The 19,671-nt window shown below is 36.9% G+C and overlaps 1 protein-coding gene across 4 annotated transcripts in view; it reads right to left on the reverse strand.

Annotated features, from left to right (window-relative positions):
• LOC149782091 (tyrosine-protein phosphatase non-receptor type 11-like) overlaps positions 1–19,671 on the reverse strand; it is a 134,350-nt gene that overhangs the window by 32,808 nt on the left and 81,871 nt on the right. For 3 of the 4 annotated variants that reach the window (XM_089933526.1, XM_089933525.1, XM_089933523.1), the window contains exons 3-7: positions 19,401–19,595; positions 12,503–12,665; positions 11,475–11,495; positions 11,248–11,364; positions 10,693–10,809 (exon numbers count right to left, since the gene is read on the reverse strand). In XM_089933526.1, the coding sequence (XP_089789652.1) occupies positions 10,693–10,809; positions 11,248–11,364; positions 11,475–11,495; positions 12,503–12,665; positions 19,401–19,595 (613 nt within the window). The remainder of the gene's footprint in view (positions 1–10,692; positions 10,810–11,247; positions 11,365–11,474; positions 11,496–12,502; positions 12,666–19,400; positions 19,596–19,671) is intronic. The other variant, XM_089933524.1, reaches the window with a different exon arrangement.

Consider the following 19,671-nt stretch of genomic DNA (forward strand, 5'->3'; position numbering starts at 1 on the left):
GTAATTAAAGAAGAGCACTCTGACTTTGCCCTTTTCATTGTCAAAGTCTCTTACACAGACTGGGCACAACTTTTTGGGGTACGACCTTTTGTCATCATAATCACTACTCCTGTCTGTTGCAATACTAATTTTCATGGCTTCTGCAATTTTAAGTGAAGTATCTTCTGCTAATCACCTAACAATATCAGATGATTTTGTTCTTGCACATGCATATTTTTTGCAATTTTGGAATCAGGAAACATCCGTTTGAACAAAGGACCAATGTAGTTTTCTACCGCTAGGGGTAGTCCGAGTTCTATTAAGAACACAGTACATAATGCCTCTGCATTTATAAAATTCATGTCCACAATTTAGTTCTGCTGTAAAAAAAAGAAGTTACCTTAGTATTGGAATTAGTAAAATGAGCTACCGGTAATTCAAGGTTTCTTTGTTTTGCCACCATGATCAACATTAAAATCCTTTCCACACAGCCTGCATGGGGCGTAAAGCTGCCCTAGAATGAAATGCTGTATTGTGCAATTCATGTATTCATCTCTGAATCAATTTGTCATCTTTTCCTAATCCATCTGTGAAATTATTTGAAACACATTTTTGCTCTAACACACACATCGACTAGAATAAATCTGACTTAACTTTTAGCACCAAATACCTACAGACTGGTTCTGTACCAGATATGAATTTGAACAAAGAATCTGCTAGCAAAGATTACAAGTAAGAAAACCAGTCTGTTCTCTCCTAACTAAGCTAAACAGCTGCTATAAATGGAAACCAAGGTCAAAAGTTGAAATTAAAGTAGAACCTGCATGTTGTTTTTTTTAAATAGGGCAGCTGCTATAAATAGCACATAATACTATTAGGAAAGTGCATGCAAGTCTATGGACAAGCATACTCTTATGTCATAGTTAAACAGAAGCAGGCTTTTCTAGAATACAGTTTGTGGGATTAATGGGATGTTAATAAAAATGAGAAAACAAATTATTAATTTTTCTGGATGGGGGATATACCGAAAATGTGTAATCCAAATACATTTACGCATAAAGTGTAATTTAGTGGGGAAAAAAGTGTAAAGATTACGCCAAAAACTCAATGGTTGGCACTTATGATGTTGAGCTATATGCAACAACCAATGCTATGTTTAATAAAAATACCGCTAAAAACTGAAGAAGATTGTTGTCACAAGTCTGTCATTCCGTATTTAAAAAAATACAAACCAGTCTTCAAAGGAAGTATTTCACTGTACAACAGTGGACTATTTCATTCACTTTGTAAACTGCTCATGTGGTCATATTGGACATCATTTTCATTTAGGCCCAACTAGACCATTCAATAAATGCAAGTGTAATTCTCCATAGCAATCCTCCAAATAGTTTAGCAGTTTAGGAGACGTAGCGCTAACAAACTCGTGCTAAGAGACAGACACCAGACTATTCCATAAGATCCTCTTGTCTGTAACCACTAGAGTTAAAAATGTTTTGGTAACACACTCTCACATATGTTTATTATCACACTTTTAGAAAATAACAAATATATTCATTATTTTGATAAGACAATGAAAAAATCAAAATTAAATTGTTGCTAGAAATATTTCACTAATTCTCTTTCACACTAGGTTAGTATTATTTTGCAACAATAGTGAGGATACAAATGATTCGTCACAAGCGCAAGTCTCAAAGTAAAGAAAAAATCCATAGTAATACAATGAAAGTACACTCTTTGCAGACTGATCACATAACTGATTTGCAACAAGGCCAGTACAGTATTCCCTCATTATTGTGTTGTCTGTGGTAGCCAGAGTATTCCACTTGGTAGTGAGACTGCCTTACAATGTATAATGAAGTATATGACATAGTACTGCTTCATTATAACACTGTCCAGCCAAAGAGTATTCCACTTGACAGCGATGTTGCCTTATAATGAAATACATGATACCATACTTCTTCATTATAATGTTGTTCATGGGATTATTATAGTATACCACCTTACAGCAAGACTGCCTTATAATGAGGTACATGACAGAGAATTCCCTCACAATATTACTGTACATAGAAGCCAATAATATACTACCTTAGAGCAAGTCTGCATTATAATGAAGAACATAACTGAGCACTCCCTCAATATATTACTGTACATAGGAGCCAATAGTATACAACATTAGAGTAAGACCACCTTATAATGAGGTACATGATAGAGTAGTCCCTCAAGCCAATAGCATACCACCTAAATATGCCAACAGGTACCTGCCCATTCATAATTACCTGGGTAATAAAATGAGTCACAGGGTACATGTTTAATTAAAACTAATTTCAAATCAACATGCAATCATACCTGCCCACCTGTAAGTCAGTACTTTCTTACCAAGAAGTCGGTACGTACAAAAAAGTTGTTTCTTCCAAGTACAAAAAAATGTCTAAAAAAATTTACTTATAATACCTTAGGAGAACTACCACTACCTCACAAATCCAGCCCTCGAAGATACTACTTTGATCTCAAGGGAGCTAAACGTTGTCTGCTGACCCATTGTTGGTTGGGCAGAGTAATCTTCCCTTACATTTAAGACTTGGCAGCAATGCGTAAGGATATGTTAGTTATTACTGGAGCTGAAGGCATGCTTGCTATGGATGTAACTGGGGGGAGGCTGGGAGGGTGTACGTGTATTATGATTGGGTAAGTATTTTCGAAGAAACATTTTACTGTAAAAAATTGGTTTCTTCTTCAAATACATTTCCCAATCATAATACCTTAGGAGAATAAGCAAGAGTTGGGAGGGGGGTACATCCTCTTACCCCAGAGATAAAATCTCCGATTCCCTAAGGTATGAGAGACAGCTTCTAAGTAGCCCAACTGGAGGAGACTCCATTTGTCAGGGCACAGCTTCAAAAGTGAAAAAAATTTCTCTACACAAATCTTGAGGAAGTCATGAAGCCACATATTAAGAAGCTGTCTATCGTCCGGGAAATGTGACCCATTCAGCTGTGTATATGGGTCCTTTGGGATGATAAATCTTGGGAGATAAAAGCTAGAAAATGTGGGCTCTGATCTCCATCCCACATCCTGAATGATGATGGTTAGAGAACAGTTCCATTCGAATGCTAGGCTCGTGGCAACTGCCCTAATCTCATGAGCTGAAATGTATAAAAAAGTACACTGAACCATTCAGGATGAGTTATTCTGAGCTGATATATCGTCTTGACATAATTTAAGAGATAGAAAAATGTGTGATCTCCCTCTATGCACCTGCTCCATTCGATTAATTTATCACTTCAAAGATCCGACAAGGTCTTGTAAGTGGCCCTCAGTTAAAGTGTCTTGATGAAACAAGTTTCATGAGAAAAGACTGTTGACCTGTGGAAGGGCGACAGTTCTTGGTGATGAAAGTGGATGCCATCATAAGAAAGAATGACCGATCTTATCAAAGCTGCAGGTAATTGGGGTCTGAGGACAGAGCATGTATTTCACTAATTCTGCCTATCATTACTAAGGCCAAGAGGAAGCAGGCTTGTAGGAAAGATGCACCAAAGATGCCCAAGAAACTGGTTCAAAAGGGTTCTTGTTCAGCCTGGTTAATACCCAAGTTAGGTTCCTCTCGAGGCAGAGGGTTAACATTAGGTCATGTATACTCAAAGTTGCAAGTAGATTGGATATGCTCTTGTTTTATCCGATATCTTCACGCCCATGATGACAAAAGGTATCTGCTATCACTGAGCGATAGCCTTTGATCATACTCAGAGCTAATTTTCTCTCTTCAAAGAGCCAGAGAATGAAATTAGCTATCTGCTATATCAATGACTGGAGAAGTAAGATATGTTTATTGTGCACCAGTGGGTGCAAAGTGCGATTTGGATTGATATGCTTTAGAGTGGAGGGCCTGACGCACCTGAGTGATTTTCTCCACTGCTGGTTAAGACAATTGTTTGTGTCTGAGAGCCTGTTTGATGTGATCCAGATGTGCAGGTCCAGGAGCTCCGGGCAGGGATGAACAAATGCCATGTTGGTTGTTTGAGTAGATGATGGAAGGGCCAAATCTTCTACGTGGTTTCTGATGCCAGACTGATGATGTCATCGATCCACAACTCCCATAGGAAAGCGATGAAATGAGGACACAGGCTGATTCCCTTGTTTGTTGTATCACTTGGAATCAGAGGTATTGGTGTTTGGTGTATGAGTTAAGATTGGTCCAATCCAACGATAGGATGTTTACTGCCCAAGCTGTTGGGTCTGGGACAGGAGTGACAAAGAATGGGGTTTGGCATTCCCTATTGTCGCAATGGGCCATCCAACAGTTGATCTGCGTGAGAACTGAGGGATGGAGAGACCATTCCTTCTTTACTAGTCGAATGTTCCGTGACGAAGGGACGATCAGTGCACTGAAGAGAAATTGAAATTCTTGATGATGACAACACCACTTCAACAAGCTGCACACCATGATGCAAAGGTCTGGCGACTGGGATCCTTGTTATTGAAAATAGTCACCATTACAGGATTGAGTTCCTCTTTGTTGTTTGAGAAAAGTCCCCCCCCCACTGACACAAGGGTCTGGGGACTGGGATCCTCCTTGTTGTTAGAGATGAACCAACAGTGAAGTCTAGAGATAATCCTTGTTGTTGAGAAAAGTCACCACTGTAGATATGTCTGATAGAATGAGAACTCCCTTGGCCTCTTGAGTATTCTTGCCCCCAATGAAAGGCTTTCACACTGGCTCTCCTCTCCTGAACTAATGATATGTAGATGTCATTCCTAGGGAAATCATGTATCGCTGGTGTCCTGAAATGATGGCAGTGGGCGGACTCCCCTGCCTTTTGTACTTGCATTGGTACAGCCTGTAATCTCGAGTGGGTGGACATATAGATGCATACCCACTGTGAGCCAAGTTAGGTTGCTCCAAGTTCTGCTGATGGTGCCTTGAATAGGTGCAGATGTTGAGAGGATGATTCAGTGGACAAACTTGTGGACACCATTCGTGCAGACAAAAACAGTAACAAAGCAATAAAAAGCAACCAAGAGAGATGATGTCCGCAGCCCCGTTAAGCAGTCCCATGCAGACAGAATTCCTTGAAAGAAAGGTTCTACCATGGGTCATTTCAACACCTGATGCTGAGGGAGACAAAGTATGGTGTCCATACCTAAGTGACTGAATCAGTGAGATGCTATTAGGTTGGATTTTTCCTTGTTAATGAGAAGTCCAGATTGGTAACAAGGGCCTGATTAGAGCTCACTACTGTTGTTGCAGGGTGATGTCCAGGTAACCTGAGGTTGCTGTCATAGAAATGGTCTGTGTGTGCATCATTACTCGATTCATCAGACGATGGAAGACCCCAGGGCCAACAAGGAACCTCAAATGTAGTGCTCTGAATTGATATATGATGTTGTATGCAATTCTCAAGAACATCCTTGGAGCCTGTGAAGAGACATGAAAGTATGTTCCATTCAAGCCCAGAGTGAAGGCAAAGTCTTCCTCATGGATATCATTCAAAATGTGTTGTAGGGTTCCTGGAGGGAACGGAGGGGCATGGAAAAACAATCGAGGGTGTGTCAGCCAATGACCAGATGTAAAGAGTCATTTGCCATTGGGGCCAAGAAAAAGGTGTTGAATGAACAACAGAACGACCTCGGTGCAATATCCGCATGGTATTTGATTGATGGAGCTATGATAGGATGGCTTTTAGAGGTTCATGTCCTATGAGTGACTCTTGGGTCCTTTTTTTGGAATCCCAGGACTATCCCTGTATTGACTCTGTGGCTGCGGAGGGAGGGAAACATGTCTCTTGATGGCTTCTTAGTGGACTCATCCATTGGGATGTTTATTAGAGTGGTAGAGGACCAAGGTCGTGTTGTTAGCTTGCAATTTACTCCATGTATACCTTAGGTATTATGCATGGAGTTTTAAGGTATGTTATGTTGCTTTGAAAATAACCTGGGAAAATAAAAGTCACACAGCGAATTACGTTAACAATATTGTGCACTAAATCTGAAGTGCAAATAAAGGCCATCCGATCCATGCGTACAGAGTGTGGTTATGTTATCCCCAACTCGGCAAGATCACTGTCAATGCTGGGTTACCTAATGATTATATGGTGGGTGTGTAAATGTAGAACCGCCAACAAATTGATGATAAAGGTGGGCCAGAAAGTCCATAACTCTACAAAGACTGCAAATGTCACTAAGCTGGAACCATCCATTCATTGTTAAGATCAACAGATGCTGAAGCACTGGTGTATGTTGATGATAGAGCTGGAAGAGAACATAGCTTAGGGGGCAGAAACACATCCTCAATGGAGGTCGGAAGGCAGAAGCTTCCTGTGCCCTTGTGTAGGATAGAATTGATGATACTCGTAGAATGATCAATATCATCCAGTTGTGTGGATAGGACTACAGTCCATGTAATACATTAAGACTTACCTGGCAAAGAGTGATGTGGTCTATCACTCACATAACATGTAGAATGCCCTGAATTAGATACCATGACTTTAAGAGAGTCGCTGAATAAAAGGGCTCTTCTTGTGGCAGAGTGTAGAGAAATTGCGAGGTGAAATCTGTCAAGGCATGAGGGTCTACTCATAGTATCATGTTGAATGAGTGTTATGAAGTGGTACGAGTTAGACTGGTCCCTGCACATGTCTGTAAAATGTAGTGTTCGACATACTGTTATATTGATGATTGGCCCTTCACAATCCCTAGTATATGGCCTAGGCTGGTCACAATGGAAATAGACCAACAGAGTGAGAAAGATGTCATTAGGATCATCAGTTGAGATAGGTTATGGTATATTTGATCCATATAACCTGTCCATATGTCTCCTGAATGAAAGGGAACTTGGCTGTTTGTTAGCTCTGTCCCATTCTGTAGGAGGAATCATGTCGTACCCCAAGGAGGCATGGGAGACATCCAAAAAAGACGAGGCCTGTGGTGGTGACTTGGGTGTTGAATCTGTTTCTGAGCGTATCAATGTCCGGCACTTCGTGGTTAAAGGGTAAGTTGAATTATCTCCCTTGCTCCCAAAAAGGTTCACACTGCAGAAGAAATCAGTATGCAGTCTATTGATGCCTTTGGTCTGAGCTGTATGTTGTTTGTGCTTTGCCCATAGTTCTAATCTCTAAGACAAAACAGCAAAACAGATAAAACTGTAGCCCTGTTCTAGAACGCAATGCCTGTGCTGAGCTGATTCATTAAAAGGGTGACCCAGAAATTAATGTCGGGAAGCATACAGGTAAACTAATGACAATATCACCTGTTTACAAACCTGTGTATCTGCACATGTTATGTTGCATACCATGTGACAATACCACCTGTTTGTGGGTTCAGAGCTATACAAATAATGGTTACCTGGAAAAAATTGCAAGTAGACGATTTCAATGACCATGCTTAGCTGTAGGGAGGTCAAGGATGGCCAATACAGGTAGAATCATTGAAGCATGGTGTTCCAAGGCTAAAAAATACCACGGTAAAAGAACTCACCTTGATATACAAAAAGAATGGAATTATACATATATAAGAGGTTCTTCAGATCATAAAGACATGCACGCATGTAAATAACATAGCCCGAACCTAACTATGAAGACATGAGCTACACGTGTGTGCAACTAAGTGTTCAATCAACATGATATAAAGTTATGCAGATAAACATGACTCAAGGGTCGCCTACATAAACATGCATGCGCAGGAGGTGACTGAATGAACCATGTATAGAGCACTGAAATGTACTTGTCCAACTAGAACGGTATAAATACAGAATGTTCCAGTATCTAGATTACACACAAACAAACATCACGAAGAATGGAATAAAGGCACCATTATCGAGATGTACCTGGTACGTGTGATAAAATCCATTATGAGGCAATACTTGTAGAGAAAAAAAAGCCCAGAAACTGCCCATACAAGTAACAACACTAAAATGGTGCCCATATGCTTTGATAGCCTTGGATAAAAAACTTGCGAATATGTACCCGTTAGTAAGGAAATTACAAAATTTAGGAGTTATTTGAGCACTAGAGATGTCAATGCAAAATTAAGTATAAAGTGAACGGACTGTGAAGTCGCTTAAGCTGCACTTGCAAGTACCCAATGTGAGAAGATGACAAAATGTGATTAATTTATAAAGGCAGAACTTTGTTGTGAGAGAAAGAGCGAAAAAGTTGGAAATATAGATGGAGCTATCTTTCCTTAGAAGTGAAAATAAACTCCTCCAACTTGAAGTGACATATCTTCCACATAACTTTGGCTTTGCAAGGTCTCTTGTGACATGAACAAGCTTATTGGCACAAGCGGAAGTAGTAACTGGCATATCCTTACGCCTTGCCATCAAGTCTTATATGTAAAGGTAGATCAATCTGCCCGACCACCTATGGGTCAGAAGACAACTGTTAGCTCCCTTGAGTTAAAAGTAGTATCTGGGAGGGCTGGATTTGTGAGTGGTAGTTCTCCTCAGGTATTATGATTGGGTAATGTATTCAAAGAAGAAATATAGAAACCAACACTGAAAAGGATTTTAACTATTCACAACGATCTCTCCATTCCCAACAAATATGATTATCTTCATCAGTAAGTGCACGTAGTTAGTGGCATTTCTTTTTATCTTTGCTGATGCCAGTTGTTAGTTTGAATTGCTCTAACAATTCTGTTGGTAAGATAGTGAATGTGTCACTGGCTGAGAAATTACATGAGTATACACCTGGCATTTCATATTATTAGTTAATCATTACACAGTAATGTATTCAGAAATGATAGTGCAGCAATTTAAAATCAATTACTTTTTAAAATAAAAATGGGTAATACATCGAATGTGTGGGCATATGCTAAGCAACTGAATTAAAATAGTGCTCAATGCAACCTGTCTGAAATTACCTCATATGCTAAAGGTGATAATACAAGTACCATGTGACACCATATCATTGGAACCCATAACATGTGGACAACACTAGTAGCAAAAGCAACAGCACGCCAAGCATAGCATCTTTTTTGAGGCCTCTAAACCCAAAATTATCAAAACCAAGAGAAATGGAAACTGACAGGAAAATTGCTGCATTTATAACACAGGATTGCAGGTCAATCATTAAAGTGGAAGGTGAGATGCTTCTGCAGTCTGATCAAATTTTAGAGCCCAATTATGAAGTTAAATGCCAAACAACAACTACAGCATTGATTAAAGTACTTTATGTGCAAGGGGCTACAAAAATTAAAACTCCAGTTGGGGGAACTCAGAGAACACAGCAATCAGAACTGATATGTGGACATCCATACAGAATATTGCCTATATGTGCATGAGAGTTCATTGGATAAATCCTGACTAGCAGCTGGAATCAGCTGTTTAAACACAAGGGAAATGCCTGAGCAACACAAGGGTGAAAACATCAGTCTCCACTTGGAGAAGAATGTTAATGAATGGCAAATACCAGCTCACATAATTGCTGCAATGGTGCATGATAATGGTTCAAACATCAATTTGGCCTTGAATTTTTTGGATCATTGGCCAGATCAGCATTGCTTCACACATGCTGCATTTGACAGTCAATGCTGCACTTAAAATAAGAGCCAATGAAAAGATGGTTGGTGCCACCAGGCGACTGGCTGCTCACTTTAAACGTAGTACAGTTGCTGCACAGGCTTTGCATGAAAAGCAAGCAGCATTTAAAAAATGGAGACACAAAGGATGTGTACAAAGAGATAATAGATTGGTCTGCAAGGTGAAATTCATCACTGGTCATGTTGCAACAGCTTGTTGAACTGTGCTAGGTCACTGGGGCAGTACTGTCTGATGCGACTCTCACAGTCCATAGTTACATATCATCTCTGGAAATGACTGACGACAACTGGTTTCTTGCCCAAGCTGTCATACCTATTTTCAAACCATTTCAGTTGGTAAAAAGCATGTAACCTGGGCAGACATATCCTTCACTTTCATCTATCTGCAGCTGTACATCATTTTAAGAAACATTATGGCTTCCAATGAACAGTTCAGGTACATTTGAAACATTTTTATTTGTGCCAACTTAAATAATTTTAAATTAATTTTTAGTCTTCGTAAGCATTACTAATTGTCTTCATTTATTTCAGTTTCTTAAACTGTTTGTTCCTTTTATTTTTTCATATTTTTAAACTAGTAAATGCTACACGAGCAGCTCTTTTACTACCTTAGCGTGAGACTGCCTTATAATGAGGTATATGATAGAGTACTCCCTGAATATAATACTGTACACAAGAGAAAAGAGTACCGATATACCACCTTAGAGCGAGACTGCCTTATAATGAAGTACTCCCTCAACACTGTGCACAGGAGTCAATAGTATACCACCTAAACATGAGACTGCCTTATAATGAAGTACACGCTAAAATACTCCCTCAACACTATGCATAGGAGTCAATAGTATACCACCTAAACGTGAGACTGCCTTATAATGAAGTACACGCTAAAATACTCCCTCAACACTGTAAATAGGAGTCAATAGTATACCATCTTAGAGTGAGACTGCCTTATAATGAAGTACATGCTAAAATACTCCCTCAACACTGTAAATAGAAGTCAATAGTATACCACCTTAGAGTGAGACTGCCTTATAATGAAGTACATGCCATAATACTCCTCAGTATAATACTGTACATAGGAGGCAATATTATATGCATCATCTGACAATGGTGTCATATAAACTATACTGACAAATCAGATTAAATGAGTTTTATTCTACAAAAATAAAATCTCACCTCAAACTCATCCCAGAATCCACCTTTCTTTTGGTTTTGCTCCAACTCTGTGTCTTTCTGCAGCTGTTTCACACGATTATCAATACCACTGGCAGCAATCCGCGTGGCATAAAATGGCTATGGAAATAAAAAATAAAAAATAAACTTTTACTTACGGTTCTGTCCTACAAATACTGAACAAAAAAAGGAAACACTTAGCTTTTTTGTGAGTCCGTTACAAAAATTGCGTACAAATCTCAGTATAGTACACTATGAAAGACATCAGCAACATGCCAAGGAAAGATGGTTCAAATCTAGAAAAATATTACATTCACTGAAAACGAATTGAATAGCTCAGAGGTAATACATATTCAGGGAAGTGAGACCTTTCAATCTTGACATATATACACAAGCACTAAGAGAAATACAATAAGTTTTAATCTCAATATAGAAAAATTATTTTTTGTTATGAATGCGTATCTTCACAGCATACAGGGACTGATGTACTGACCATGCAAGGAATTAAACTGTTGAGAGAGAGAGAGAGAGAGAGAGAGAGAGAGAACAAAATCTTACATGTTTGACATGTAGAACTGTTCCTGATGTTTCCACCATAGGATTTTTTCTGTAATGTTCAACAAGGTCTACTAGACTTTCAAATTGCTGACCGCCACCAACATCAAACTTTCCACCCTGAAAAGCATAGCAAGTTAACAATGGTAACAAATGAACTGCCAGAAAATCATAATAACAGCAACACCATCATCTTCTATAATGACTTCTGATCTTTATTTTACCCTTACCTGATCTCTGATCTTCTGTCCCTGAAAGAAGTTAAAGGTACTTCATGCATCAAAACCTCTTCAACTCAAACATGTAACTATTTTAAAAAAATTCAAAATCAAATATCTGAGCTAGCAAGAAACAATAGGAACCGGCCAAGCTATTACTGACATTATTAATATTAAAAATTTTCATGTAATATTGTCTCATTAAATGGCACTTTGAGTGTTGACAAATATCAATAAAATTAATAACAAAAAACAAATATACCCTCTCACACCTTTAAAGTACACAAAAGTAAGAAACAAATATGTTTATGGCATGCACCCTAATGAACCTTACTACAAATGAAGGAATATTCTGGTCAGAACTCAATATAACATAAGACCAGTTCAGTTACAACTCAATTAAGTAATTGTTTCTGTCATCAAGTGGTGGCAGAAAATTACATGATCTTTCCCAATTTTCATAAATAAAATGTTGAAAGATCAATTCTTGTGCAAGTTAGCCTAACATGATAGAATAGAATATAGTGTTTCTACTGCTGGATGCTGAGGATTCACAGAATCCAGTATTATAAAAGCTATAATTTATTTATTATATAAAAGCCACCCTTTTAAAAAAAGTCAAGTTTAATTGCTATTTCAGAATTAAATACAAACAATATCATACAAATCTTCAAGCAAAACACATATGAATAAACGGAATAAATCTTTAGTCTTGGCACACTGTTACCTAGGAAACGAGTGCAAATTTTGTGAAAGAGAACTTAGCTAGAATGAACTCGTAACAGTAATTGCAGTCTAACAGTTCCAGCATGAGTCTGTTCATGTTAAATTAATCCTAGATGTGCAAAATATATCATACAATTGTATACACTTAGTTTCAAAGCAACAGTGACTTAAATGTACATAAAAAACAATAATGTTGATACATGTATCTACAACAAGGATGACTACAACATTAAAAATAAGACTATCAGAAAGGTAATATCCATATCTTGTGTACAGTTTAATGACAAGGCAAAAATATCATTAACAAATCTTACAGTTCTGCGTATTTTAACATGGGTGACTCTGTCCTCACTTCTAACAGACAGAACAAAGTCTCCAGGTTTGCTTTGGCTCTCTCTCACTAGGTAGCTTCCCAACTTTCCTTTCTCCATCAACTGTTTCTCTGCTTCCTTGCCAGATATGTGACCATGGAACCACCTGTAATTGTCAATTTAAACTTTTGTTTTTGCAATCTGATTATCTGACACAACCAAAGGATTGTTCCAGAAATAAAAATAGGGAAGTATGGGGAGCACGGGTCAGAAGTCATGGCTTAGACAGAATGTATCACCTGTTAAATTTGTACTGTACTAGTCAACACATATCACTAACTATAGATTTGTCCAGATTATAACACACACACACACAGACACACACATATATACCATCTGTACTCATTTGTAAGTCGAGTCCAACAACAAAATGCACAGGCCCAGAGGCCTAGATCTGCTGTCATGTAATTCACCAGCAGATCTGGATCTGTGCAGTTTGTTAGGAGTAATCAGCAGAACAAACAACATTTAGCCTGGTATGCAGGCATATTTTGCCATGGCAGATCAGGATATTTGTTTGCAGTTTGACTAAACTTGTAAGCAAGTACAGATGGTATATATGGAAAAAAAAGTGCTTACTGCCCCACTTGCCCCCTCCCCATCCTTCTTTTGTGGATTATGGCCTTTTTTCTAAGTACCCTGCTTATACATGAGGTACAGAAAGCACATGGTGGAAGATAATCTACAACAGCAAACACAAGGTTCACAGCCTATCTTAACACATTAAAATGGGAAACTGTTGAATATAAAGAATACAATGAATTTCCGATAATTACCATTAACTTTGTCCTCAATAGAGCAGTGAATTAAAATGAACGGATTAGGTGTGTCAAATTTGTAGTGAACTAAAATTAATAGATTAGGCGTGTCAGATCTGTAGAGAACTAATAGATTAGGTGTGTCAGATCTGTAGAGAACTAAAATTAATAGATAAGGTGTGTCAGATCTGTAGAGAACTAAAATTAATAGATTAGGCGTGTCAGATCTATAGAGAACTAATAGATTAGGTGTGTCAGATCTGTAGAGAACTAAAATTAATAGATAAGGTGTGTCAGATCTGTAGAGAACTAAAATTAATAGATTAGGCGTGTCAGATCTGTAGAGAACTAAAATTAATAGATTAAGTGTGTCAGATCTGTAGAGAACTAAAATTAATAGATTAGGTGTGTCAGATCTGTAGAGAACTAAAATTAATAGATCAGGTGTGTCAGATCTGTAGAGAACTAAAATTAATAGATTAGGCGTGTCAGATCTGTAGAGAACTAAAATTAATAGATTAGGTGTGTGTCAAATCACTAGTGAACTAAAATTAATAGATTAGGCATGTCAGATCTGTAGAGAACTAAAATTAATAGATTAGGCATGTCAGATCTGTAGTGAAATAAAATTAATAGATTAGGTGTGTCAGATCTGTAGAGAACTAAAATTAATAGATTAGGTGTGTCAGATCTGTAGAGAACTAAAATTAATAGATTATGTGTGTCAGATCTGTAGTGAAATAAAATTAATAGATTAGGTGTGTCAGATCTGTAGAGAACTAAAATTAATAGATTAGGTGTGTCAGATCTGTAGAGAACTAAAATTAATAGATTAGGTGTGTCAGATCTGTAGAGAACTAAAATTAATAGATCAGGTGTGTCAGATCTGTAGTGAAATAAAATTAATAGATTAGGTGTGTCAGATCTGTAGAGAACTAAAATTAATAGATTAGGTGTGTCAGATCTGTAGAGAACTAAAATTAATAGATTAGGTGTGTCAGATCTGTAGAGAACTAAAATTAACAGATTAGGTGTGTCAGATCTGTAGTGAAATAAAATTAATAGATTAGGCATGTCAGATGTGTTGTGAAATAAAATTAATAGATTAGGTGTGTGTCAAATCACTAGTGAACTAAAATTAATAGATTAGGCGTGTCAGATCTGTAGTGAAATAAAATTAATAGATTAGGTGTGTCAGATCTGTAGTGAAATAAAATTAATAGATTAGGCATGTCAGATCTGTAGTGACATAAAATTAATAGATTAGGCATGTCAGATCTGTTGTGAACTAAAATTAATAGATTAGGCGTGTCAGATCTGTAGAGAACTAAAATTAATAGATTAGGCATATCAGATCTGTAGTGAACTAAAATGAATAGATTAGGTATGTCAAATCTGTTGTTAAATAAAATTAACAGATTAGGCATGTCAGATCTGAAATTGAATTAAAATGAATAGATGTGGTGAATCTTTTTATAAAATAATTAACAATGTCTTACTTATGTATTATTAAGAGTACAACACTACAGCCTTTCCTCCATAAAGTTGTAGCACACCATCTTGTTGTTTACAACATTATTTATATAAACACAGTCCTGATCAATCAGACCTCTCATAGACTATGAATGAAGGCACGGCAAAATCCTTTGTCAGTCTCTGTTACCAAAAGTCTTTCATGAAATACTCAATACTTTCTGCAATCACCAAAACTAAAATTGCGCAATATTCTATTATTCAATATTAATTAGTAAACAGACCCTCAATGCTGCATGCATCACAATTAACCAATCAAACTGTCCATGGGTTCATGAAAACTATCTTCTCAAATCAAAAGTGATTAACAAGATTCAACAAGACTGCATCTGCAAGGAATTATGAATGTCTGAAGGGTACCATATTCATTTAGGCCCAAGTCAACATCATCAGAAGTTTTTAGTGTAAAACCCATGACAATGCGTTTATTCTGGTGTAGCAATAACACGATTTTCAAAATAGTTGTGATGGTGGCCATATTGGATGTCCAATAGGTACCATTTTCATTTAAAACAAACTACATTTTGGGAAGAATGTACTGGTACTCCATACAATCATTTAGGCTGAGTAGCAATAAATAATTCTTTGCTAATGAACACCTGAACCAATGCAGAAGTCCTTCTAGTCTATAACCAGTAGAGTTAAAAAACAGTATCAACAGAGCAAGTGTTAATATAAACAATGTGGTACCACAAAATTCAATCCCACAAAATCTTTATTTACAACCAAACCACACAATTTTATCCCTCAAATATTTCTGATTTTACAATATTTCTCATTATTGTCAAATACAATTATTATTTAACAGAAACAAAACAAAAGAAACGAGCAAGAAATCCTTAACTTATAGAGGGACAACTATTTTCAACTTCCCATGAAATCACTCTTCCTGAGATGTCACATTTTCCAGGTCCCTTCCTTGTGTAAAGACTCCAGGTGAAACAGTCATCACCAGGGCTCATAATTAACACTAATCTGCTAATCTGTTATTCTGTTATTGTGATTTTGCCAACTGATCACTAATACCTACTAGCACTTACTAATCCTCTGGAGTAGTCAGAATTACTGCTAGTCACTAATAGCTAGGAAGTCATCATGAATCAGCATTCCCCTGTAAAGGTTATCTGACTCTCTCATTATTTTAACAGAGGACTTGCCAATTTCCAACACCTGAATTTGTGCACAACACAAAAGGATAGGTGTTAAATCACTTGTTCACTCATCAAGCAAATGAGTGTGATTACTGTATAAAAAAAAGGCTTCACACACATGGAACTAGCCTGGTGTAGTGCCCCCAAGCACTGATTTCATTACTGACGATAACAAAAGGTAAAGGGTCTCAGATTATTACTGACCATCCAGAAAAGATCAAGTCCCTAGCTTAATGAATATTCTAAAATTATACCCAACAATGTTTTTAATATTTATATTGTTGTTGATAAACATGCAATGCATTGAGTGGAGACAACTGTAAACATGTAGACATATATGCAAGGTGTGCAGCCACCAGTGAAACATGAGGAATTAGATGACAAGAGAGCATGATCACAAATATGATCAAGAGAAGGTACACAGAAAGTGCCAGAAATTCTGGGAAAATGAACATAAATGGCTAAGTATGGTCTGGGAGAGGCTGTGATGTTGAGCACTTTCTGTACTTGGTATTCAGAGAAATATGAAAGTGAGTGGGATATTTCATGTGTGAGTCTTTTTGGTAAAATACAATTGTTATTGTTCCAAGTTAACAAATAATAAATGTTTAAATAATAACTGAGCTGACCTCTGTTTGACTTCAACAGAATGATTAACATTTAAACAGATCAGAAAAAATGTTATTTTGGTGATCCTGTTGGTTAGTGGGGAAAAATCCTAATTTTAATTTTAAGCCTGGCCATCTCTCTCTCTCTCTCTCTCTCTCTCTCTACCTACACACACACAGATATATATATATATATATATATATATATATATATATATATATATATATATGTATATGTATGTATAAAGAATACATCATATGGCAAATGACAGTCTTTTCAACTGCAGTGGATCCAGCAAGGGATCACATTTGTCAGGGATTGATTAAGATGAAGGTAATAAACTGACAACGAACAGCGCAAAACTAGGATCTAACTTGCCTGAGCACTGTCAACTCTTAATGAGTCTTTTTCAAAGGCAAATACACAACATAGACAAGAAAAACCGTTGTGTTTAACTTTACATGACTGTTCCTACAGGAATTAAACCTTTAAATTTATTATGTTTCAACTAGCTTATTTCATATTTTATATGTAGATATACTGATTCTGTATCTTTCCATAAAAAATGCTGAATGTTGAAAATTTTAAATACCAAAAGACACCTCTATGCAAATGATCTCTATGAAGTACAGCAAAACTATACATCTTGCAATGCTTGCGAGTTATGTTCAAAAACGAAACCATTTATGGACTGACAGGCAGACAGAGCATTTGCTATATCCCCCTTGTACTACACATCGAGGGGATAAAAGCCCAAAAAATATTTTTCTTATCCAGAGCCCATGCACCAACAAAATGTAAGCAAGGAGACAAAAAGATTTCATACATAGCAAGTTTGCATATAAAAAGAACATGTATATAGAGATGTGAAAGGCATGACAAGTTTTCATAAATGAACTGACAAATGGATAAAATGTCAAAAAACTCAAAAAAACTGTGGAACATCTACATCATTAGACCAGTACGTTTATCAAATTTCATACAGATCTCTCTTCAATGATTTGTTAGTTTACCATTGGAAACAATAATGTGGATAATGGATGGATGGACAGAAAATGGGCAAAAGTATTAAAACATTAACATAAAAAAACCCAGAGTTTCAAAATGCACATCTTGACCACTACTCATTAAAGTGCCCAAAGTTTCAAAGAGATAGACTGACCAGCCTGGAGTTTTGCTGTGGAAATATAAGTGTGGAAAACAGACAGCTAAAACCGAGAGGAAAAATAACACAAAACATGAAATAACAAAACATGAAATAATGAAACTGAATAACTGAACGGCAAAAGGCACAGGTGGTCAATATGTTTACCCAGTTTTATATATATGTATAGTTCAAGATATGCTCCAGATATGAAAGTGTGCATATTAGATCAATAGATGGACAGGAAAATGGACAAACACATCCAAAAGATACTGAAACTGAAAAATTTTGAAGTAAACGACACATCTGAACCACCAGTCCAATATGTCTACCAAGTTTCAGAGATACCTTAAACAGTCTCAGTTGTGGAGTATCTGCCATCCAAACAAATGAGTGAATAATGGATTGACAGAAAAATGAACAAACACATACCTATAATCAATACCAAAACCAAAGATTTGTGAATAACAAATACTAATCTAATAAGTGCACATTTTTAGAGTATACCCATAGAAATGAAAGTGTTTACAGTTAGACACATGTACAGTCAGACAGATGTACATAGCAATAGGTACACAACTCCCATTGACTCCCCAGTACTTATTACCAGGGGAGTGAAAAGAAGAATCATACCTGAGCTTCAGAGATATTAAGAAATGTTCAAGTCATGTTGAATAAAAGTCAAAATCAGAGACAACGTTTCCATGTGTTAAGATTTTGTTAGTCAGTGGTAGATTTATACTCATTTATTAAAACATGCATTTGAAACACCTCAAGTGGGTTTTATATTGTCACTACTGTGAAGATGTAACATGGCAAGTTATGTGACGCATGATATTTGGACTATGTGTGTGTAATCTGGATTTTAACATAGCTTTAACAATTTTTCAGTCATATCGCTATGATGTCTCAGTATGGAAGTTTATAGTGATGTCTAGCACTGGGGCATCATGCCACAGACATACAGCATCATGTCCTACCAGTCAAATTATCCTGACACCAGGCCAACCAGTCCTTAACACCAACCTCATAAAGCCAACATCCAAGTGAGGCAGCTGCTAGTACCATTTTGATAAGTCTTTGGTATGACTCTGCCAGGGTTTGAACCCACGACCTCCCGCATCCATGACAGACAATCTAACCACTTAGGCCACCAAAGTGGTACATGATTAAGAATAATCTGACATATTCTGTGTAAGCACCAGAGAACTACATGATCGAGTACCACAAAAGCTAAAAGTAGTGTCAATATAGTCTTTTTAAATAAATTCAAAGGCACTAATAATCGTAATGTCAATATCGTAAAAATCGTCTGAAGATCAGTGTGTCAAAAGGTAGCTACTTTACATACTTTATGTACTTAACTAATTTACAACCGAGTTTTGTTTTATGACCCATATTACTTTGATACCATAAAAATGAGTGATTACCAGTATAAAATACTGCCTCAATAAAACCTGGTACCCATTAAAACTAAGGTAGGTAATAGGATTACAAGAAAACAGTGTAAACCCCAATGTACTGACTCATTATGAGACACCATATCTGGGTCTCTGCCAATGACTGATCACTATCATCAGCAATAATGTTAACCAGGATATACATGTCTGGAATAAATTAAAAGTCAGAAATTGTCATGGCAGTACCTTTCTGTTGTAGGGTCTTCAGAATTTATTGGATACTTCAACTCAATAACATCACCATTTTTCTCTTTCAATGTTCCTTGTTTTTCCATATAATACTGAACAAGTTCAGGCAATGTGGCAAATTTTTCACCTCCATACAGATCATAGAAATCCCCTTGATTCTGAATCTTGATATGTGTGACCTCTCCATTACGTCTGAAATAAGAAAAATATATATATGTATATAACAGTATGTGTATTAAATAAAGACAGAAAGATGTCCTCCAAACAA

Source organism: Sinohyriopsis cumingii, chromosome 15 (genome assembly GCF_028554795.1).
Source record: "Sinohyriopsis cumingii isolate HCF-2022 chromosome 15, ASM2855479v2, whole genome shotgun sequence".
NCBI classification, from domain to species: domain Eukaryota; kingdom Metazoa; phylum Mollusca; class Bivalvia; order Unionida; family Unionidae; genus Sinohyriopsis; species Sinohyriopsis cumingii.